Below are 25,145 nucleotides of genomic sequence, written 5' to 3' on the forward strand. Positions count from 1 at the left end.
TTATTGCCCCTTTCCCTGGCTCTGTTCCTTGTTAAGTCAATATTATTCCGAGACCCAGTAGAGCAGGTGAGCACCCTGGTGCCAAGGGTCAGTTAATGGTGCTATCTAACTGACCATTAGACCTGCACAACACTAACCCAACCTTTCCATTTTCCTTCCCTTCATCTGACGTTCCTGTCCGCCTAACGAACTGATGGACAATTGAAGCCCACTGTGTCAAACTTGGAGGGGCATGAGCCTTACTGCTTGATGGCACAGCATGTTGCCATGCCAGTATGCCACACGTTCCCACGCCAACAACATGCCAAATGGAATGCTTTTGGAGATACTTCCCAGCACCCTGCCCTTTCTGACTGTACTTCTGCTGCCTTTTAATTACATCCAACAATCTTCACCAACCCTTTCCTTTATACCTAAGGCTCTGGCACTAACCTGTTCTCCCTTTTTCAAAATGTGTTCTGTCCACACCTTAACAACTGTTAATAACTTTTGGGGTTACTCTGCAGTTTCTTTGCTTAGAATTAAGAGCACTTCCAGTTAGGCTTCAGTGGGACTAAAGTTATGTAACATGGTTCAAATTATGTTTGTTGCTAAGAGAAATGCAGTCTAATTTATGATATCAGTAATACCAGGTCTTCACTTTGATCAAGGAAGCCTTTTTCAATTTTTCTTGATAGACTGAATCATCCAATCTTGTAATCAGGGATAGGGGATAGACCATCAATTGGTGGTGCCACAGAATGATGGGATTGGGGCACCTACCAATGGCCCTGACGCCACGGCAAGCAGGGAGGGGCTGAGTAGAGATCAATCTTCTCGAGGGGAGGAGGGGGGAAATTGAGGGATGGTTGTTCGTGAGCCAGTAACAATGCAGATGTGACTAACTGCAGGGCTGAGAGTGTCATTGTGATTGACACCTGCAAACCTTGGGGAGGGAGCTTTCAAAATCAGCTGCAGATAGTGGACAGAATTTCACCCAGCCTACAGGAGAGTGCTGGGTGGCAGGGGAGAGCATAGAATCAGGAGGGTAGGCAGGAGTGGAGTTCGCGTCACCTGCCCAACTCTGTCCAGTTCACTCAGGGGCACAGCCTTCCCACCCAGAGGCCAATTTAGGCCCCTAAGTGGCCAATTAAGTAGCATTCTGCCAGTACCGGAGGCTCTATCTGCCACATTGGGAGAAAACCCAGTGAAAGCTGGTGGCCACTTTGCAGTCTCTGAAAGGACTGTGGTGTGGGAATCCTCCTGATCAGACACCCTGTGGCCCACAGAGAACCTCCTTGGTGGCAAGGGCTGCCCCATGGGAACACCCCCTTGTCCTCATGAATTACCCCGCCTTGCTGGGAGACTGCCCAACTGGACCCAGAAGCCCGACCCCAGTCACCTCCATTCGGGGGCCCACTCCTTTGTGGCTGCTACTGGCAGCTGCAGTACCAGCAGTAGCCTCCATCCTCAGTGACACTGCTAGGACTGGAAGAGCTGCCAGCCCTTTGATTGGCCAGCAGCTTTTGGAGGTGGGATCTCCATCTTTAAAGGATGGGAAACCCGACATCAGGCAGTTAATTTCCTGATGGGCATAGAATTGCACTGGGGCTCTTGGAAATGGCTTTCCAGCCTGCCTTCAGGGCCCCTGTCACTGGCATTTAATTCAGCCCAGTGATACCACATGTCCTGTCAACTAGAATGGAGATGATTGAGAAATTCCCCTTGTAAATTACACCCAGGGACTGCACTGCTGCAACTGACTGGGATTTGTATGTAACTGTCTTCCACACACTGCTGGAGAAATAATCCTGCTGTTTTCGGGAGACTTTGCTGTAGTTTCGGTCATGAGTTTGGATTGTGAATTAAACACCCAAGACCCACCCTTGCCTCCATCTCATTGGAGAATATAGTGGTGTCAATATTCACTCCATCTAAAATACTGAACCTTAAAGAACCTTTTTAAGGATTTACTGTTATTTTCAGAAAATCATAAAGCATCTGGTGTTGTCGGGTGTGTTTGTTAATGAATAATTGATTGAAAACAAGATAGTTTTATCTCACTTCATTTCCACAAACGTATTTAAGTAAGAACATATCCTTCACTCACAGCTTGCCAGTGTGACCATTTACTGCATCAATCTGTGTGCAAAATGCATATCTGAGCACATACACATCGGAAAGTGTGTAAGATGACAGGTGCCCCCTTGGTGTGAGTCAAGCTGAGATAAATGTTTCTACAGAGGGATGTGAGCAGAATAGTGGCACTTTGTTGATTGTTGCCCCCTCACAACAACAACTTGCATTTATTTAGCACCTTAATGTAGTAAAATGCCTCATGGTGCCTCTCAGGAGTGTTATCAAACAGAATTTGACATCAAGCCACATAAAGAGATGCTAAGGCAGATGATGAAAGCTTGGTCAATGAGGTAGGTTTGAAGGAGCAATCTTTGACAGAGGAGAGAGAGACTACGAGGTTTACATTGGGAATTCTAAAGCTTAGAATCTAGGCAATGGAAACCGAGGATGCACAAGAATCCAGAATTGAAGGAGTACTGATATCTCAGATGCTTGTGGGGCTGGAGGACTTCACAGAAGTGGGCGGAGGGATGGGTGGTGAGGCAGTGGAAGGATTTGAAAACAACAATGAGATTCAAGGCATTTCCGGAGCAGGAGCTGACGTGCGCGAGCACAGGGCTGAGAGGGGAAATGGTGAAACCTGAAATAAAGGAAACAGTGAACAACTCCTCAAACTCGGGGAAGAAAATTGCATCCCTCCAGGTTAAAAAATAATTGAGATGTCCCCTCCTCTCCTCAGTTGTAAAGTTCACTGTCTGATCCCTATAGAACAAGAGAGTCCCAGAATAAATAATCAGTCTGTCCTAAACTCTGGACCAGAAATGGGGTCACAATTGGTCTCATCACCTCAACCAGGAGGGAATGAATCATCCTGGAATCTGCTGCTGATTATTATCCAGTGTAGCCTCCTAGAGTGTGTGTGTGTGCTCAGGCTTAACTGTGATTCCTCTCACAGCCTGCGGACATTCAGTGTTAAGCCAATCCAATAATCCTGTAAACGTGTCCCGTCAGAATTCAGATGGCATCCCAAATGCTGAAGAGTCGGGGGTCTCGGAGAATATCCTTCCTGTTAACCCGGGCACTGTGTTGGTAAGTAATGAGGGAGCTTAGAAATATGTGAGAAATTTTCCCAACCGAATTGGCTTAGGGGCAGGAAGCCAGCAATCTTCACACTGGCGATGAAATGGTTGATTTTTAAGTATGGCTGACACTGTAACAGAAGAGAATAGAACGCGGGCAATTTTGGGTACAGGCTACCTGAGAAAGTGAAAACTGGACAACAGAAATGCATTCTGTGATCACGGAACATTATTTTCAAAGAATGCTGTGCATATGGACCAGACAGGACCAATTCCAGGTATAAAAACAAAAAGCTAAAAGCTACTGTGGATGCTGGAAATCCAAAACAAAAACAGAATTACCTGGAAAAACTCAGCAGGTCTGGCAGCATCGGTGGAGAAGAAATCAGTTAACGTTTCGAGTCCTCATGACCCTTCGGCAGAACTGAGTATAGTTAGGAGAAAGGTGAAATATAAGCTGGTCTAAGGTGGGGGGGTGGGGGGAGAGAGAAGTTGAGGGTAGGGTGATTGTGGGGATAAGCAAGCAGTGATAGGAGCAGATAATCAAAAGATGTCACAGACAAAAGGATCAAAGAGGTGTTGAAGGTGGTGATATTATCTAAGAAAAGTGCTAATTAAGAATGGAAGGCAGGATACTCAAGGTACAGCTCTAGTGGGGGTGGGGTGGAAAGACTAACAAAGTTTTAGATTTAAAAATAATGGAAATAGGTGGGAAAAGAAGAATCTATATAAATTATTGAAAAAAAACGGGAGGGGGGAGAAACGGGGTGGGGAGGGGGGGAGGGGGAGTTTAAGATCTAAAGTTGTTGAATTCAATATTCAGCCCGGAAGGCTGTAAAGTGCCTAGTCGGAAGATGAGATGCTGTTCCTCCAGTTTGCGTTGGGCTTCACTGGAACAATGCAGCAAACCAAGGACAGACATGTGGGCAAGAGAACAGGGTGGAGTGTTAAAAGGGCAAGCGACAGGGAGGTTTGGGTCTTTCTTGCGGACAGACCGCAGGTGTTCTGCAAAGCGGTCGCCCAGTTTGCGTTTGGTCTCTCCAATGTAGAGGAAACCGCATTGGGGGCAACGAATGCAGTAGACTAAGTTAGGGGAAATGCAAGTGAAATGCTGCTTCACTTGAAAGGAGTGTTTGGGCCCTTGGACGGTGAGGAGAGAGGAAGTGAAGGGGCAGGTGTTGCATCTTCTGCGTGGGCATGGGGAGGTGCCATAGGTGGGGGTTGAGGAGTAGGGGGTGATGGAGGAGTGGACCAGGGTGTCCCGGAGGGAACGATCCCTACGGAATGCCGCCGGGGGGGGGTGAAGGGAAGATGTGTTTGGTGGTGGCATCATGCTGGAGTTGGCGGAAATGGCGGAGGATGATCCTTTGAATGCGGAGGCTGGTGGGGTGATAAGTGAGGACAAGGGGGACCCTATCATGTTTCTGGGAAGGAGGAGAAGGCGTGAGGGCGGATGCGCGGGATATGGGCCGGACACGGTTGAGGGCCCTGTCAACGACCGTGGGTGGAAAACCTCGGTTAAGGAAGAAGGAGGACATGTCAGAGGAGCTGTTTTTGAAGGTAGCGCCATCAGAACAGATGCGACAGAGGCGAAGGAACTGAGAGAATGGGATGGAGTCCTTACAGGAAGCGGGGTGTGAGGAGCTGTAGTCGAGGTAGCTGTGGGAGTCGGTAGGCTTGTAATGGATATTGGTGGAGAGTCTATCATCAGAAATTGAGACAGAGAGGTCAAGGAAGGGAAGAGAAGTGTCAGAGATGGACCATGTGAAAATGATGGAGGAGTGGAGATTGGAAGCAAAATTAATAAATTTTTCCAGGTCCCGACGAGAGCATGAAGCAGCACCGAAGTAATCATCGATGTACCGGAGAAAGAGTTGTGGGAGGGGGCCGGAGTAGGACTGGAACAAGGAATGTTCCACATACCCCATAAAGAGACAGGCATAGCTGGGGCCCATGCGGGTACCCATAGCCACACCTTTTATTTGGAGGAAGTGAGAGGAGTTAAAGGAGAAATTGTTCAGTGTGAGAACAAGTTCAGCCAGACGGAGGAGAGTAGTGGTGGATGGGGATTGTTGGGGCCTCTGTTCAAGGAAGAAGCTAAGGGCCCTCAGACCATCCTGGTGGGGGATGGAGGTGTAGAGGGATTGGACATCCATGTTGAAGAGGAAGCGGTTGGGGCCAGGGAACTGGAAATTGTTGATGTGACGTAAGGTGTCAGAGGAATCACGGATGTAGGTGGGAAGGGACTGGACAAGGGGAGAGAGAAGGGAGTCAAGATAACGAGAAATGAGTTCCGTGGGGCAGGAACAGGCTGACACGATCGGTCTGCCAGGACAGTTCTGTTTGTGGATTTTGGGTAGGAAGTAGAAGCGGGCCGTCCGAGGTTGGGCGACTATCAAGTTGGAAGCTGTGGGAGGAAGATCTCCAGAGGAGATGAGGTCAGTGACAGTCCTGGAAACAATGGCTTGATGTTCTGTGGTGGGGTCATGGTCCAGGGAGAGGTAGGAGGAAGTGTCTGCGAGTTGACGCTCAGCCTCCACGAGGTAGAGGTCAATGCGCCAGACAACAACAGTACCACCCTTGTCAGCGGGTTTGATGACAATGTTGGGGTTGGACCTGAGAGAACGGAGTGCACCCTTTCCACCCCCACCCCTCTAGAGCTGTACCTTGAGTATCTTGCCTTCCATTCTTAATTAGCACTTTTCTTAGATAATATCACCACCTTCAACACCTCTTTGATCCTTTTGTCTGTGACATCTTTTGATTATCTGCTCCTATCACTGCTTGCTTATCCCCACAATCACCCTACCCTCAACTTCTCTCTCCCCCCGCCCCCCCACCTTAGACCAGCTTATATTTCACCTTTCTCCTAACTATACTCAGTTCTGCCGAAGGGTCATGAAGACTCGAAACGTTAACTGATTTCTTCTCCACCGATGCTGCCAGACCTGCTGAGTTTTTCCAGGTAATTCTGTTTTTGTTTTCCAATTCCAGGTATGACGTGGCTGAGCTACTTTGGCCCTGAATGGGTAGATGTGGATGTGGCATGGATGGGCGGAAATATTTGGGGTATCGATTGTTGGAGGTGTTTGGGCATTGGTACATGAGTTTAAGGCATGGATTGGTTGTGTATTACAGTAACACTGCTCAACTGCAGGTTTGTGGGGCTGGAGGACTTTACAGAAATGGGGGGAGGGTGGTGGTGAGGCAATGGAAGGATTTGAAAACAAGAATGAGAATTTCAAAATCAAGACATTTCCGGAGCAGGAGCTGATGTATGTCAGTGAGCACAGGGCTGAGAGAGGAACTGGTGAAACCTCTATTAAAAGTCATTATTGTCATTATTGAACTAACTTTATTTATACCTCCACAACAGAGAGGGCAGTATAACAAAATGTTCAGATCTTGCAATATACTACAGGATTGGTGCATTTGTGTGTATGTGTGTTTGTGGGGAATGAACTGGTAGGACCTGTTTCAGGTATAACTGGTGCAAACATGCATTAAGTGCAACTGCTTTGGGCGAGAGCATGTCTTTTTTTTAAATATAGCAAATGTTATTTCAGATTGCTACCTCTGTCCAAAAGGCACTGGAAACAGGATAAGCTTCAGAAACAAATGGTTCTCTTCTATCATCTCACACACTGCATGAACCAGATTTAAAAATCACTGGATTGCGAGATGTTCTCCCATCAGAATTTCTTCTGTCTCCTGGTGGTGAATAAGAATGGCTTCAAATCAGTGAATTAATTCTAACCCTGTCATTTACTTGACAATGAACTCAGATCATTGGAATGGTATAAACCAATTTGATTTCTTCACTTTAATAATTCAAAATCATTTCAACAATTCTTCACACTCTCCATTCCATTCAGCTCAATCTCCATTAAACACATTACCTCTAGTCAATTTAATTTCACCTGGTTTTATTTGTTTGCACCTGTCATATCATGAATGTGTTGCCCTTCCTATAAGAGTCACAATTACCTTCCTGTAATATATCCTGCATCACACTTAGCTGGTAACACCCACTTTTATTACCTAGGTCACCAGGAGCAACGCCACAAGAGAAACACTAAAACCATCCTTAAAATCTTTTGACATCACACACTAATGCAAGTTTCTATTACACTTCCAAATAAGCAATAAAGAAGCAAAGGCAACCATTTAGAATCTATAGGGAAATTATCACACAATAACAATTTGCATTTATATAGCACCTTTAATGTAGTAAAGCATCTCAGGTTGCTTTAAGGAGCAAAATTTGACACCAAGTGATATAAAGATGTACAGAGCAGATGGCCAAAAACTTGATCAAACAGCTAGGCTTAAGAAACATCTTACAGGAGGAGAAAGACAGGAAGAGAGTTGGAGAGGATTAGAAGAGGGAATTTCAGAGTTTATGATCTAGACAGCTGAAAGTACGGCCACCAGTGATGGAGAAATGGAGGCCAGAATTTGAGGAGCACAGAGATCGCAGAATAGAGCATAGCAGAGGCTGGGAGAGAGGTGAGTATCTTACCCCCACAGGACAGCTGTGGGAAGGCATTTGGGAGAGGTTTAAAATAAATAACCCAACCTTCAATTTCTGGTTTGAACAGAGGTAAGTATTAGTAAGTAAGTTTAGTTTTTAACACCCGCAGGCTAAGTTTCATGATCCTCAAGGAAACCCATCAGTGAAGGGAGATATGAAGGCTCAATCTATCAGTTTAAGTGCCTTTAGAGCACTGCTTGTGGGTCAGGAGGGACAGTAACGTGTATAGAAACCGCCTACCCACTCTCAGCTGAACCGACAACAACCCCCCCCCCCCCCCACCGGCGTGATATTTGACTTACCTTCCATTCCCCGTACCAATGTCCAATCCACCCATTCCTCGCTGTCAGACTTAACTTGTGATCAGCTCAACATTCTCACCAGGCCATTTTCCACCAGGAAATTTTACATTCAAGATAAGAGCAAGATTCAAACAAGGTAAAACTAAACACCAAATTACTGTCTGCTACAATGGCAGCTGATTTATCTGCCTTCCTGATTATCCATTGGAATTGTTGCAGAACAAAGTGTTTTCTAAGATATTGGGCAGAATTTTACGCCAGCGGGATTTTCTGGTCGCACCGAAGTCAATGGACTTTTGAATGGCTTGCCGCGATGGGCTATTAAATTCTGCCTACTGTCTCACTGATCCGCACATTAACACAATTAACCCCACAGCCCAAGAAATATTGGATTTTCTTTATTTTGTGCTGTTTAAGTCTTTATTCTTAGTGTATTGTTGTACCAGATTTTTATGATTAGTATTTGGAGGTTTTTGGTTATCTGCAAACTTCCATTAACCATCATTGAGGTCCCTTCCAATAAGGTTGATAATGGAGCTAGCACTGTATATTACCTCAGCTGTGAGTCAGAATTTGGAGTGCAGAGACTCGGGGTAATTGCTGCTAACTAATTATTCATTTATTTCCTTATGTTATCCACGTCTGCATCTGTAGGAAATAGACGTCCCGAGTTCCCCAAGCCTATCCCAGCTCCCTCAGATTGTGTTGACTGAGTTGACATCTGGTTCCTGTACTCCTATTGTTTATGAAATGATGGGGTCTGAGGCTGCTGAAGAAACAGCACCAACTAACACACATGAAGAGACAGCTGACAGAACAGTAGAGGGCAGAGACACAGCCAGAAGGGGTCTGGCCTCTCTTCCTACGTGGAGTCAACAGGCACTGTCCAGTTCCGAGACTTGGATGCAGTTTGTGCCGTCTGCAATAGTGTTGGAAGAGTTCATGTTTCTTGAAGCTGCCCTGGCACAATCAGACCAGACAAGATCCGAATCCCCTTCCCCAGACCAGGAAAACTTGGAGGCAAAAGAAATCCAAGAAAAGCACCTGGAAATCTCTCTACAACCTGAATCAGAGCTTTCCATCAATCGCATTGAGGAAGCATCCTGCATTGGTGATGCTGAAGAAAATGTGGCTTTTATGATAACAGAAAACCAGATTCAAGCTTTATCCAGAAGAGAAGTTCAGGAAATGGTGAGTGAGAAAGGTGAGGATATTCAAACCTGGAATGTTTCTTCAGACAAGGAAGAAAAGTCGGAAGGTCTCCTGCCTCTGGATCCAATCCGAGCTCAAGGTGAGGGGAATGGCCTGATTGTCTCCTTGGACGAGAAGCCAGTTGTGATCATATTTGAAGAACCCATGGACATCAAAACAGCATACAAGAGGTTGTCAACTGTATTCGAAGAGTATGATGAAGAGTTTCAAACAGTAATTGGAGATAAAGTCTCCAATCAGGAAACTCAAACTTCTTCAATCCCATTTGAGCAGCAAGCAGAATCCTTGACAATGTCCTCTGTTTCTGATGGAGTTGATGTGCCTTCCAACTCCGAATCAAATGATTGCACACCTGTGAATAAGTTAGAAGGAGATCTGAAGTATGATGACACAGTTTCGGATGAGAAACCCTTACATTCTGTTCCAAATGTTACATCTCCTGAGAGAGCAGAGTTAAAAAATGGAAACTCGTATGTTAAGATTCGTCTTCCCAAAGAACGATTGAACGCGTTGTCAAAAGCCATCGAATCGGGAACAAAAACTGGAGGGAAAACCTTGCAAGTGGTTGTTTACGAAGAGGAGGAAAAGATAGACAAAGTAACTGGTGAAAAACAAACAGAAGTGAAGAAGTACCAGATTAACCAGATCGAGAAGAGCAGGTCATCGAAGACACAAAGCACAAGCACAGCTTTTGCCAGAACGGAAGAAATCAAAAATAGCACCTACAAGACAATGGATAGTCTTGAGGAGACAATCAGGGAATTGGAATCCACCATCACCCAAATCAGCCAACATCCGTGCAGTGATTTTATATTTTCCAAAGAATTTTTAAGTGCCCCCAACATCTGCGAGACGAGAGAGGAGCTGGTGGACGATCCCAGCATTTACGCTGCATCTAACCAACCTATTGTGGTAGAAAAGGAAGAGGATGTGTCACACCTGATGGACCAGCCATCTCTCGCACCCTCAACCTCGAAGAAGAGCATGTCTCCAAGTTCTAAAGTTAAGCCGCCCCTCCTCCCAAAGCCCCAACTGTCGCCAGCAGATGCAAAGGTTCCATTTTCATTTCTTTATCTTATACACTTTGCCCACTGCTCTCCCTGGGCCTCCCCTATGGCCCCATCTTCTCCTGTGTTCTCCTGGCTGTTTGCACCACGCAATCATTCAGTTAGCATTGAATCACGTTCAGATGCACTGCTCTTATTTCTTAAACTCTGCCTCTGCCTGGGAAGCTTGAATGATTTGCTACTATTTTTTTCCAATTTAGATTTAGTTTCTTTCTGATTCCTTCAGCCTGAATAAAGATGGTCGATAAACTGACTCCATTCATAATCCTAGACCTGCCTGGACCTGTTTGCTTCTACTGATGTTCTTATAAAGCTGATCAAATTTCTCTTCTTGGGAATGCTGTTAATCTTTTAGAATTGCAATTTTCAGATTTCTTCATTGATTCTTGCGTTCTCATCTTATCTTGTCTAGTAGTTTAATCTTGCTGTGCAATTTAAAGGGGCATTGTCTTCATCGGGGAGGGATAGAATTGCCAAACCCCTTTTTTTGGGGCGGGGGAGGAAAAAAAGAACCAATGTCATTTACATCATAGCAGATGACAGGTCATTGCCAATCTGGATTATGTTCTTCATCCTAATAAATCCAGAAGGCAATGCCCCTTTAACACTGAACACAAACTGCAGCAGAGTAAGTCACATCCATGGCAAGTTCAGTGATGCAGAAACCGAACATGACCAAGCAATCCCGAGGTGTAACTACCATCGGAGACACTAGGCAGACATGGGTTGTGACAGCTGCTCTCTGTTGTCTGTATTCAGCCTTCATGAAGTCATGAAAAGGGAGAAATTGCTGCTTGTCATTCTGACGTTGTCCCTGCACCCACACCCTCTGATCAAGGGAAAATGTGTCTTGGTGTAAAATTATTTTCTGAACCATTGTTGGTCTTTGAAGGATTAATAATGAGACATTCAAAGCCTACTCTTCACAGGCTGGTGGAGGCTTTTACTAGTGGGATAACAGCACATTAGGTTAATCAGTTAAATAGCTGTTTGAATAGCAGTTTGTTAGTAACTAGATAATCCTGTGCTTAATCCCTGGTTATAGTGAGTTGTGTGATATCTTGGTGCTCAGTACAGCATCAAAAACAAGATTCATTCATTCCTCCAGTTTGGGATTAGGTTCTTTTAATTCTTTGGATCTGTATCTGGAAATGTAACGTTTTAATTCCAGCATTTGCATGTTTTTTGCCAGGAATATTGGAAACAATTTATTTCAGAATCATGTTAATATTCTGTGTGGGCTGAGGGGATTTTATTTTTCTTTACTCTTGCTCTTGCTACATCAGCACTTTACTACATGCAGGAATTGAGACCACCTCACTGTTCATGCAGTTTTCTGTTATTTTCTCTCCTCCCCCTCTTGTTGGATCAGATATGAAGTCTCACAGTTACTAGTCAGTATAAGTTTTGACCATGGGTGACTTGTGGTCCTATTCTCTCCCAATACCTGGAAATGTTCACTTCCAGTTGCAATCCCATAGTGTCAGCATCAGCCGTCTTATCCTCTTCCCCCATCTCAAGAGGTTTTAGGGTAATTGTAGTGCCCTCAATGTGTTGCTTTTGCCCCCTCACCCTCACCCTCCCCTGGGCTTGAGTCCCACTATCAAACTGAGCCCATAATTTAAGATGACAGTCCAATGCAGAAAGAAAGAACTTGCATTTCTGTAGCACCATCCATAACCTCAGTTGTCCTAATGAAGCACTTTTGAACTGTAGTCACCATTACAAGGTAGGAAGCAGGACAGGCGATCTGTGTGGAGCAAGCTCCTACAATTATGTTGACTGAGGAATAAATATTGGCCAGGACACCAGGGAAAGCTCCCCTAATCTTCTTCAAAATAGTACCATGGGATCTTTTATGTCTGCCTGAGAGGGTAAGTGGGGCTTCAGTTTAACATGTCATCCAAAAGACATCATCTCCGACAGTGCAGTGCAGCACTCTCTTAGTACCGCACTGAGAGTGCGGGTTTAAATGTTGTACTGAGGTCTCTGGAGAGTTACTTGAGCCAACAAGCAGTTGACTTCAATAATACCTACTGAGACTTGGCTGACACTGACCTAGATGACCATTGCATTATCAGAAGTGCTGTTGTACAGATGTAATTTAACTGAAAGTCCTGTTTGTATGTTCAGTGGGATGTTAATAACCCAAGTCCACTATTTGGAAGAGCAGTAGAGCTCTCCCTGGTGTGCTGCACCCAACATCCTTCCCTCAGACCATGTCGATGCTAACCGCTTGGCCAGTTATTCACGTCACTGGCATTTGTGGGATCTTGCTGTGCAGAAATTAGTTCTGTGTTCACAAGAAATAGGAGCAGTAAACCACATTGCCCATCAAGCATGCTCTGCCATTGAATATGATGGTGGTTGATCTTGGGCTTCAACCCCATTTTCCCACCTGTTCCCCATATCCATTGATTCCCTGAGAAACCAGAAATCTCTCTATCCTAGCCTTAAATGTATTCAGCGATGAAGCATCCACAACCCTCTGGGGTAGAGTATTCCAAAGAATCACAACCCTTTGAGTGAAGTTTGTCTACATCACAACAGTGACTACACTTCAAAAGAATTGATTGGGTAAAGAATTGTGAGGTGTTTCATTGGGCTAATTTTTAATGCGTAGCCAGAGCCAGATCATCAAACTCAGCACCGATACAGTAGGCATTCTCTCTGCCCTGCTCAGTACCACCATAAGCAGGCTGGTCACCCACTCAACCATCCAGGGAACGCACCATCTTTTGATCTTTACATTTCAATTACCAAGCAGCAAATCTGTAGATGATCATGCTATCAATGTTTGAAATATTAATTTTACACATTTTTTAAAAACCTGCAAACGCTGGAAATGCACAGCATGCTCATTACCATCTGAAAGAGGAAGGCTCCTGCCCTCACAGAGGGATTTGGCCAAGATTTACTGGGTGGGAGGCAGGGGTGATGGGCAGACAGGGAAGGGGGATGAGATGGAGGGAATTGAGGAGATGAGGATGAGGGAGACGGGGAAGGGGAATGGAGGGGAAGGGGCAGGTAGGGAATGCGGGAAGGAGGTTGGGGAGCCAGGGATTGGGGAAGGGGGGCGGGGGATGGGTGTCAAGGGGACAAAGTGGATTATTCCTTGTCCCACATCCATGCTCCCTGCTGGCAGGGGATAGGACCAGGAATAGTCAGAATAACAAATGCTCACCCTCCCCCTCCCAGCTTGTATGGTTTGTGTTTCTTTATCTCTGGCATTGGGGGATAGGTCAGGCCAGGGGAGGGGGGGTCTGGGATGTTGGGGCAGGGGAGTGGTGATTGGGGTGGGGGGAGAGGGAATGAAGGAGTCCCTGTGTTGAATCTGTCAGGTGAGACTGCTGATTGTTTTTATTCTGTTCTTTCTCTTTCTCTCTCTCTCTCTCTCTCTCTGTTCCCAGACTGGGAGTGGTCCCTCACCCCAGAGCAGGATTGCAATTCCAGCTGCTCCAAAACTCAAGCAACAGCACGGCAGCAGCGAAAAAATGAAGCATAACAAACAGCGGGAAGAATATCTGAAACTGCAGAGCCAACAGGGCAGTCAGCAGGTAGTTTACTTCTAGACAACAAGTGAGCATTTAAACTAAAACTGTCTTAATGTTAAGTCACTATCCTGTCCGCTGCTCGACTCCTGCACCAGCCCAGTCTGTGTTCCGTGGTCTCCTCCCTGACACTCTCTCCCTCACTCTCTGTTCACGCACACGCAGAATCTGACTCATCTCGCATTTCACCCGTGGAGCAAAGCTTACTGCGGCGGTCCCTGCACTGGAGCCTGGAGAGAAACTTGGGGAGAGGGTGAATGTTTTTCAGTCCATTGTCGAGTTTTACTTGGAGCTGGTGTACTTGGTCACCACCTTTGTATCTTCCGACACGGCGTGCTTGGCCAGTTCCTCGGGCAGTAGCAGGCGCATAGCGGCCTGGATCTCTCGGGAGTTGAACTTGGTCACTGCCTTTGTGAGCTCAGGAGCCTCTTTTACACCGAGATCCATGTAAAGTTTTACACTGAAGGGAATGAAAAAGAAAATTGGCCTCAGGGATTGTGGAGGTTAGTGGGGTGGGGTGGGTGGTCAGTCAGGCGAGGAGAGTCATTTGGGCAGAAGGGTCAGTTAGGTGAGTGGTCAGTCAGGTCACAAATTCACTATGAGCCCATTTTTGCATTACTACCACCCTCAGACAGACAATATCGAGATCGGTGTCAAATACACAAGTCTAAATACCAGAACGTGTGTGTGTATGTGTATATATACACAGATATCCATACATATAAACACTTGCACACAGACCACTGCAGGTTGATGCAGGTCTGTGTGTACCCACGGGTCGTACCAGGAAACTTGATGGTGTGAGTGAGTGCTCTTGTATTGTCTCAGCAGGCTAGAGCATGCAGTAACCACTGCCCCATTCTGCAACACAAACTTATAAACCATGTCCAGGAACAGTCACATCCAGAGCTGTTTCTTTTAAGATCAGTGGCTGACAGGCACAGGGTTTAAAGATAAAAGTGGCACAAACAGGTTAATTAGAGCAGAATGGCAGCTAGGATAGCTGGTTCACCAGTCTGCAATGTAAAATGGCTGTGTGTTGAGGAGATGGAGACTTTCAATGAACTGTCAGTTTATAGGGAAATCACTTATTTTCTTTGCAATTTCAGGGACAGTTGTTGAAGCTCACTCCACTCCCAGTGAATGGCTCTTCCAATAGAACTAGTGGTAATGTCACTGGACTAGTAATCTAGTGGGCCAGGATTATGTTCTGGGATACAGATTCAAATCCCACCATGGCAGTTGGGATAGAAAGCTAATCTTTGATGACAGCTATCATTGATTGTTGTAAAAACCCATCTGGTTCACTAATGCCTTTTAGGGAAGGAAATCTGCCATCCTTACCTGGTCTGGCCTACATGTGACTCCAGACCCACAGCAATGTAGTTGACTCTTAACTGCCCTCTGAAATGGCCTAGCAAGCCACTCAGTTCAAGGATAATTAGGGATGAACAACAAATGCTGGCCTTGCCAGTGATGCCCACATCCCATGAAAGAATAAATGATAAAGATGAAAAATTAGCAATTAATAAAATTGGCAAATTGCCAGGGATTTAGTAAAATTACTAAAGAGGGGAGACAAAATTATTTTTAATACAGTTCTGATCTGGAATCTGCTGCCTTGGCGATGGAAACAGCTTCAGTAGAAACTTGGTTACATACTTGAAGATGAAAAAATTTGCAGGGCTACAGGGAAAGAGTGGGAGAGTGGAACTATTTGGATAGCTCTACCAAAGAGCCAGCACAAGCATGATGGGTTGAATGGTCTCCATCTGTGCTTCTAGCTTCTATGATTGTATGAAATCTGTCTTCCTGCAATATCAGATTGGTCTTGCCATGAGATGACAGCACAGCACTTGACAGCCATCTTGTGGCAAGAATGGAGAGTTTTTAAGCAGTCAATGAGATTTTGGGTATTGATACATCTTTAAAATAAATGGTTTGCCTTCCGCATGCAGACCATCACATTCCCTTAAACACTGAGATTTAATTTGCACCAAAGCAAAGTTCTGGGGGAGACATGAACACTGAATAAACCTGTACTGACGTGAATATGTCACTCACTGAATAATATTCCTTTTCCCCTGCCCTCCCTCCATTCTCACCCCACCCCACATCCTTCCCCACTCTCCCAGACTCTCATTTCTTCGCAAAGTCACATTGACTTTTGCTGGTACAGTTCCCTAGGCCGACACAACTCAATTGTATATTGCTCACATACAAGGTAAAATACACAGGGCACTTGTCTAAGGCAATAAATGTCATAAACCATGGGCAAATGTCACCTGATCGAAAGTCACATCATTGAATGTCACTTGATCAAGCCTCCAGGAATATGTCCAACCAGAGTTGCCAACCCTAACTATGACCAATCTCTGTCACTGCCTGCCTCCGAATCCCACCCCTCAGATACAGATCCTCTTTGTCTCTCTCAAGTGAGTATTTGACTCACCTCCTGTTCTGTCCCATTCTGTTAGGGCTCTGGTTGATGTTGAGAGAGAGAGAGAGGCTTCAAGGAACACAGAAAGTTAGCCTGTAGGTGTAGCAAGCAATTAGGAAGGCAAATGGCATGTTGGCCTTTATTGCAAGGGGATTGGAGCACAAGAATAAGGAAGGTTTGCTACAATTGTATGGGACTTTGATGAGACCATACCTGGGCTGGGATTTTATGAGACAGTGGTGGCCCTGTGCACTAACCGGAGAGCTGAGGGCAATCCCACCCCAGCCCCTACCCGATCTTAATTAACTGCCTGCTGTTGGGACTCCTGTATCTTTAAGGGACGAGGTCTCTTCGCCCCAAGAAGCTTTTCAATCCCAGCAGCGCCACCGGGAGCAGTGACCACTGCTGGGACTGCAACCAAGCAGGAGCAGCAATGATGGAGGAGGCCTTAGAACCCAGGTAAGTGGGGTTGGGTTTGTCAGGGTCAGTCAGACAGGCTCCAGTGAGGTTTCGGGGAGTGCTTGATGAGGGCAAAGGGCGATGTTTCCCAGGTAGGAAAGCCCCCCCTCACCCAAGCCCCCCGCAGGGTGGTCTGCCCATATGGCGCAGGATCCACATACCGCTGGGCTACCCTTCCAAACTACCCCTTTACACCTGAATTTTCACCATCACCGATTCCCAGCACATTTCCTGAGGCCCTGTAAAATTCTGGCCCAGGAGTACTGTGAGCAGTTTTGATCATATCTCAGGAAAGATATAATTGCCAAGGAGGCAGTACAGTGAAGGTTCACTAGGTTGGATCCTGGGATGAGAAGATTGTCCTACAATGAGAGCTTGAGTACATTGGGGCTCTACTGTCTACTGAGTTTCAAGGAAAGGTGATCTCATTGAAACATACAAGTTTCTGAAGGGGCTTGATAGGGTAGACGCTAAGAGATTGTTTCTGCTGGTCGGGGAACATAAAACATGGGGGCACAGACCCAGGATAAGGGGTCGATCATTTAAGACAGATGATCAGAAATTTCTTCACTCAGAGGGTTGTGAATCTTTAGAATTGCCTCCCCAGAGGGTTGTGGATGCTCCATCGTTGAATATGTTCAAGGCTGGGATAGACAGATTTCTGGTCTCTCAGGGAATCGAGGGATATAGGGAGTGGGCGGGAAAGTGGAGTTGAAGCAGATCAACCTTGATCATATTGAATGGTGAAGCAGGCTCGAGGGGATGCATGGTCTACTCCTGCTCCTCTTTCTTTTGTTCTTATGGTACCTGTTCAGTTGTTGTCTTCAGTCAGTTATTTCTTATGTATCATTATCACCTCTAATATAAAGAGTATTCAATGTATGAAGATTCTAATGTTAATTTCTTGTCTCTTTCCCTCCTCTCCTTGCTACTTCTGCTTTGCTTTGCTGCCTTTCTGTTCTGTGTTTTGGACTTTCTCTGCCTGGCCCAGTAAGCCCAGTGCTCACCCCTTCAGTCTTCAAGTTCTGTAATAATTATGGGACTTTTCTGCTGTAAGGGCCAAAGGCAAGGGTTTGCCTCTCTGACCAGACTGTTTGCCTCCTGAAATCTGCGTCGAGACCTGTGGAGGTCCTCAGACTGCTGATGGGGGTAATAAAAGAAGTTTCTTCTTCTGTGATGCTGCTGCTAAGGACCTTGTCCTGCCTCCACATCCTGGTATAGATCCCATTTCTGCTTCAGCCAGTTGTCCCAAGACTTTACCAACCTGTGTTGAAAACCTGCCCTTATCCAGAACTGGACAGCGCTCCTAGCCAATCGCCAGCCTCCCTGCTAGTTGCTTGTTTTCACACCTGCAGCTAGTACAGTGCACAGTCATTGACTATAGTGAAATCCAGCGAACTTTCCCATCATTATCCCCTCTCCCTTTCATTCCAAAATGTCTTGCTTTGCTCCTTCTGCTGCTGCTGCCCTTTGTGCTGAATCGCTGCGGCTTTGGAGTCTTTAAAGAGCTTCCATTTCACCGGCTTCAAGCAACACGATCTTCTCTGCAGTCACCGCCCCCTTTTCCCCCCTTTCCAATTCCCCCCTCCCATTTCCTTCTCTCCTTCCCTCCTCCTCCCTTGCACCCAATCCAGTCGAGGGGACTGCGAGAAGAGGATGATTGATTCACGGAGAATGTGCACCGAGGGGCTACAACGCTTCTGCCATCAATCTCCATCTGCTAATCAGTCACCTGCTTTGATCCAGAATGCCAGCTGGTGTCAGAGCTGTAGTGTGTTAGCTTGTTTATTAATAGTGGAAACAGCACAAGTGATTTATAGATATATCACAGTAGAATAGATGTGAAAATTATGAAATATTTTGTAAAAAATGAAAACTAAACAAATATAATTCTCATCATGTTCCACTCTTTCTAAACTTAGTCTCTAAATAGCCTTTTACACTTTACCGGGTACTTCATGTCCATGACCTTTATTGTATTGGTCAGCACTGAAAGGCCATTGCTGCTGTGAATGGGTGGTACATTGCGAATCAGCTCTCTGCCTTTCTTTACTGGAATTGGTGATCTTAACCGTATGGAAAATTGGCAGCTTCAACTTTCCATTGCTTCTCAGAATGTCAGACTATTTACATTATGCAATGCAGGGAGGGGCAGATCTTCCCTTCAGATGTGCTCCCTCTAGTGTTGATGCACCTTAGTTTTAATTTTAATGCACCAAATGCCTCGCAATCCTGTTGAGTTTAGGGTATCAGCACTGTCCCATCCATTGGATGAATAAGTTGCAATGAACCTGATCCATCCCCAGCCCTTAGTCTCAGTCTGCATTCTATATTTTAAAGGTGGCTCCTGGTCACTTTTTACTTACATTATGATTTTTAAAAAGTTTTATTTTCTAAATTAATGATGAGCACAATATTCCAATATGAGAGCTTGACTCTGATCAAGCTCAGCCCTGCTATGTAGAGTGTAAAAGTGATTGTGAGACTTTCCTTTATTATCATTCCGTCATTTTTTCTCTCATATCCTCTCACTCATCCATACTTTTGCTGTCTTTCACCCATTCCTTCTCTCTTGCTGTGTTTCTTATTCCTTTCTCGTGCTTCCCACTCATTCTCTCTGCTCACTTTCTCACTCCTGATTACTCACTCAGTTGGTGTAACACAGTACAGCTCTGAAACACAGTTTGTATCGGATGTGTCTGATCTGATCCAGCCCACAGTAAGGTCCAGTCCTTCTCAGTGGTTGCACTTGTAAAGTGGGTAAAACACCATGAACTGGATAACTTTACCTTAGATAAGTAAAATTAAATAAACTCCACAAGGAACAATATATATGAAAGCACAGGATTTGAAAAATAGAGAATATGAAGAATGATTTATTTCTGTTAAATCAATATCTAGAACTGCAGAGTATATATATCACTGGCAGAGTCAATGTATTCACTTATTCTTTTTGTATATTGTCTTAAATAATTTTTGTACAAAGAATAGTATTCACAAAGCAATTACTTGCAATTGCAAGAAGTTTCTTTACATTTTAAGTGAAGTCTTTTAACACTTTGTATTCAGTTTGTGTGAATTGTATCCGACTCCTTTTGCGAACAACTATTCATGTTTGAATGTGACCCATGATGAAGAGTTTGGTTCTGAAATAGCATACTGAAGTTAGACATGTTGAATTCCTGCTTCATAATTGAGCCCACTCAGCCGGACTTCCATAGTACAAACTCACAGGGGCTAGCTTTCTCTTTATTTGGGGGCTGAGCTCTAATTCCTCACTGATTCTGTAAAAACCCTTCCTCTGGGAGATGTGAAAGATTTTTCTGTTTAGAAAAAAACTACTTAAGAAGTTTTATGAAGTCTGGCACCAGGCGAATGAGGGTAGTTTTTCGAGTCCTGGTGTTTGCTTTGCTGTTGATGGAAAGGCTTCGGTCTCTACTTCATAAGGTGCAGAATTAGCTGAATGCATCGACAGAGTGCTTCTTTTCAAAATTTGTTGACCTGCTTACAATTGTGGATATTCCAGTCAGTCATACCGCCTACTGTTCCTGTGAGTGGTAATAATGAGGTCCTGCTGATGAGGGAGAATCATTTTCCCCTCACTTTCTAAATGGGAATTAATGCAAAAATGTCTTGGTACTCGACATGCGTCGACCCCCTTCAAAGTGTGTTCAGCCTTGTGTGTGAAAGGTACACAAACCAGGGAGAGATAAAGCCTCAAGGGCATCCAAGAACAATGATTAAAATCAGATCCAACATTTCAAACCATTTCATATATGAACCCAGTTTGTTCAGTGAGAGAGGGAGATATCCCATCATTTCTTAAAATATTTAGTTTCTTCACCAAACACCCTACAAAGTGGCACTAAGTCCCAGGGCAGAATGAAGCATCTATATTCCAAATGTACTTTGATCAGATAAGTACATGGTATATAACATACAGATTCTAAAACATTAACCAGTAAGACTTCCTGGAGAAATATTAGAAATTGGCAGGGGTGTGGGGAATAAGCACTTTTATTTTCTATAGTTTTCATTTTTGATATTAAATTGTTGAGCTGAACAATCTTGACTGGACATGGTTACCATGAGAAATTGGCTTTCTGTGACCAATACAAAAGGAAAACTTATCACAGGAGAAGGACAGGCTGTGAGGTCATTTCCATGTATGTAACTCCTTTATTTCCCCCTCCCACATCATTTAAAAACACCAGAAACATATGAACTCTTTCCTGGTGGAAGTTATCTATTGATTTATTTCATCAATATCCCTCCCCTGGAGATTTGCTTTTCTCATCCAGAATATTAGCAAGTCCTTTTGGTCAATGTTTTATTTCTCAGCTCAAGAAGCTCCAGACTAGCAACCAGCGGAGTCTGAAATACAGACCCAGTTGAGCCACTGACACACGGTGTAAAGCCTCACTCTCTACATAACTGAGGGTATTTGATGTTGAGGCTGGATGCAAACCTGGATAAAGTATTTCATTCCCCAGCATTGGCATTGCTCATTTCGATGGGCACAAAATGTTCACCCCTCAACGCCCCCCTCCCACACCAACAGAATATTTATTATCTTGAAAACAGAACTGTTAATATTTTGCTCAAAGTGATTGAGTTAATCATTCACAAAGGCAGTGAAAAACCAGCTGGTAATGATATATTTCAGCATTCTCACAATGAACATAATCACCTCATCTCTCACAGAAAAAATGCAAATCTTAACATAAATCAACAAAGTTACAGCCAATAAAGTGCAAGAGCACCAAACATTACCTTCAAATTTGTTGTTTAAAATGAATTACTTTTGGTTCAAACCGGAATATGCTGGAAATGTCTGTTCTGGATTTTGGTCTTTTCCAAATTGATTAAAAGGCAATGATTGTTTCGGGATGTATCAAATGTGTGTGTTTAGAAGAAAACGTTTAAAAAAGTTCTATTTAAGCAAATTGTAAAAGTGAAAAAATAAAAAATGCCTTTTTATGCATTAATTTTTTTTACATAAATGTGACATTTTTCATAGTCTCCTGAAGGATGTGTCAGTAATCATAAAACATGAACTTCACTTTATTCCTGCTTTTAAATAATAAAGGGTTCTAATTATGCATGTATATGCTAAGAAATTGCACGATGCATCTAGATTAGTGTCTGTACGTGAATCTTAATATAAAAAATTTGTGAAAATCTGGATACAATAGGAACATTTTTTGTTTAGACTGTGTATTTTTTTTTCTCTGGTGCATGGGGCTTTACTGTTTGGTCAGTAAGAGCTGTGATTAGTCATTGTATTGAACATATCTACAGAGTTTTTGTAAACTGGGATCTTCCATTTGTAGAGTAGTGAGATGTGTACTGAAAGTCGATGCCATGACAATCTGTAATTAATGTGGTTTCTGTGAAGAGATGAAATAAAGGGATTGCATTTTTGTAAAAGTATTTTGAGTTCCCCTCAATGCCTAGTGTGCCTTGATTCTAGTAATGTTGCAAAGCACTTTACGTATCTTTCAGTTCCCACCTTGATCCTCACTTCCACAGCCTGCATTGCCCTGTACACTAGGGAGTAGAGTTTGTGGGGTGAGCTTATTTGATCACTGAAAGTGTTTCTCGTTCATCACTGCTATGTGACATGCTGAGTAGTAATGGAAGTCAGACTCCGAGGGGCGAAATTTAATGCCTCCCCGTGGAGAGACTGGAGGCATTTAATTGGGTGGGAGGATGCCAGCTGGGGTCCCCACTTCCTACCTGCCTCTGCCCTAGTTCTGTGGCAGGAAGGCTCGTGGACAGCTTTCTCGCCCCACCACTAATTGAGGCCCTTAAGTTGGAAATGAATACCCTCATTCCACTGCCACTGATATTTAGCCAGCAGTTATTAGGGGGTTGGCTATGCAGGGAGCCCAAAAGGCAAAGGCCTAGATTTGCTTGGAGGCTCCCAAGTTGAGGGTTGGTGTGGGGGGAGGGAGTCCCTTGTTCTCAGGCAATCAGTGCTCGTTCAAGGGACTTGGCCTCAGGAACAGAGGTGCCCATTGAGAGCCATCCCACCTCCCTCTCCACTCCCCTCCCCTCTTCAGCAACCTCCATCCCACCCTGGGTCCCTGGTTGGTGCATTGCCAGCTGCTACCATCACTTCTGCTGGTGCTACCTGAAATGGACAGCTGCCAGCCTCTGATTGGCTGGCAGCTCTCGAGAAGTCATAATTTCCACCCCACTGGGTCCTTGATTCCAGGGAAGGCCTGCCGCTGGCTACTTAAGTGCCTCACTGGCACTTAATATGGCAGGCCTTCTGCATAGGAGGCAACATGGGGCTCTCACCAGCTCTCCAGCAAGCAGGCAAAGCCCCCATTGGCTGGATTAAATTCTGATTCCCCTATAGTCAAAACACACGATTGTACTGGTGATACCAAACGCCCCGATTTGAAGTGCAGCTGGTGATGTTATTTCACGTGTGTTACTGGGGGATACAAAGAAATTTCATATAAACAAATTAATGAATGCACTTGTGCAGCAAGTTAACCCTACTCTACTCCCTCTCTCCAATAGCACCTTGACATCTACTCTAGTCAGTGAAACAAAGAATTCATCTACAATGGCAGGCTCTAAATCTTTTGTCTTTAAGTCAGTGGTCAGCGTGGAGGCTTGGGGCTACACTTTTAGCTTTATGTCTCCCACAATTCTACTGTTATCTCACTCTGCAGAGATTCCAATTAAGGATTTATCCACCAATGATAAACAGCCATTTACAAATGAAGTTTAAAACTGGGCAAACCAGTCAGAAATATAAATAGAAATAAATCTGCACCTTTTTTTGTGCTTCAATTTCTAGTTCCCTCATCCCACCACGCAGTGTTGGACTTGTGTCTCAAATGTTTTTCTCTCATTATTTCATATCAGGCTTTTAAACATTTTGTGTACTTTACAAGTCCATTTCGTTTCTTTGTCTGGGTTTTCCTCCCAATTCTCTTCACATTGTCCTGTACCTTTTTTAATGCTTTTCATCAGTCGTATTTGTTTCCGTTCTGACAAACGCAATATCATATATATGGAGTTAGACTGCAGATCAGCTATGATCTTATTGAATGGTTGATCATGGCTTCAATGATCTCCTTCTGTTCCTATGCCCTGGCATACCTCAAAAAAACGTCAACTTTTCTCTCTGGAGGTCGACCGAGTGACAGTGATTTTCAGCATTTTTCTACTTTTGTTTCAAGGATTTCCAGTGTCTGCAGTTTTAGATTGATGGGACTGAGGTATTGGGGCTTGAGGCTCACGTTATATACCAGCTACATACTGATAATGACAGCCTTGAACATCCTACCACCAGTAAACTAACAAACCTCTGTTGAAGCTTTTATTGTGGAAAACACATGAAGAAATGTTCTGAAGAAGTCAAACGAACTTGAAACGTTAACTCTGTATTTCTCTCCACAGATGCTGACAGACCTGCTGAGTTTTTCCAGCAATTTTTGTTTTTGTTAAAGAAATGTTGTCTTGTAACGATACACCTGCGGCAATGGTAAGGTACCAAGAATTACTGTGACTTGGTGATGACTGAGGGAATCGACACAGCAGCCTTGACCATCAATTTATGATTTCAACTCTCCGATATTTTTATAACTAATAAAGTATTCAAGAAGTTTCTCACTTTCTTTGAATAATCCTAGGGCAGAATTTTGCCATTGGCGGGTGGGCTTGGTGGGTAAGCTGAGTGCCGCCTATAATTGGTACTGAACCGCCATTTTACGCTGGCGGGCCAATTAAGGTGTGAAACGCGAGCAGCAGCACTTAGCATTGCCTGGGTGGGATGGGGAGGGTGAGCGGGCCGAGCGCAAACTTCGCGCATGCGGGCAAATGAGCGCTTCAAAATCCCTGAGGCACAGCGCTGCCTCGGGGAGATGAAGCATTTTTTTAAAAAATAAAAAGGTAATAAAACATGTCCCGCTCATGTAACTCTGTTACACGAGCAGGGATGTGTTATTAATTAAATCTAAAAACTTTTATTTGCTTTTGGAAACCTCATCTGGCCCATGAAAAATTTAAGTTAATTGATTATTTAGTGGCCTTAACAGGCCTTTTAATTGTCGCACGACTGCACATTGATGTCAGCACAGTCGGCCGACGTTGCGTGTCATTTCACGCTCAAGCGGGTCAGACAGACGTCTGTCCGCCAAACAAAATATTCTGTCCTAGGTTTATTTCTCTGATTCTTGGAGACTACAGGGGTATCCTGGAGAGTAGCAATCCAATTCAGCACTGTTAACCCACTGTTTTATTCTGAAGTGTCTCTGAGCTGCACTGTAAATTCAACATTTTCTGCTTAAGAGAAAAAAAGCTAGAAGTGCTTGGCAACTTGGTGAAAATTGAAAGATAAAGCTGGATTTTATGCTGCCCCGCCAGTGGGTGTGAAGGTGGGGGCCTTATAAAATCCAGCGAGCGGCCTGTCCACCTGGGC

At 44.5% G+C, this 25,145-nt stretch overlaps 1 protein-coding gene across 10 annotated transcripts in view; it reads left to right on the forward strand.

The window, feature by feature from the left end:
- The window catches only part of srcin1a (SRC kinase signaling inhibitor 1a), a 382,976-nt gene extending 360,841 nt beyond the window's left edge, over positions 1–22,135 (forward strand). For 5 of the 10 annotated variants that reach the window (XM_078529401.1, XM_078529402.1, XM_078529407.1 and 2 more), the window contains 4 exons: positions 3,070–3,147; positions 8,628–10,238; positions 13,663–13,831; positions 17,694–22,135. In XM_078529401.1, the coding sequence (XP_078385527.1) occupies positions 3,070–3,147; positions 8,628–10,238; positions 13,663–13,824 (1,851 nt within the window). In that variant the 3' untranslated portion in view covers positions 13,825–13,831; positions 17,694–22,135. The remainder of the gene's footprint in view (positions 1–3,069; positions 3,148–8,627; positions 10,239–13,662; positions 13,832–17,693) is intronic. The other 5 variants (XM_078529409.1, XM_078529410.1, XM_078529403.1 and 2 more) reach the window with 4 other exon arrangements.
- Positions 22,136–25,145: the final 3,010 nt, after the last annotated feature.

This window comes from Cetorhinus maximus, chromosome 25 (assembly GCF_964194155.1).
Source record: "Cetorhinus maximus chromosome 25, sCetMax3.hap1.1, whole genome shotgun sequence".
Classification (NCBI taxonomy): domain Eukaryota; kingdom Metazoa; phylum Chordata; class Chondrichthyes; order Lamniformes; family Cetorhinidae; genus Cetorhinus; species Cetorhinus maximus.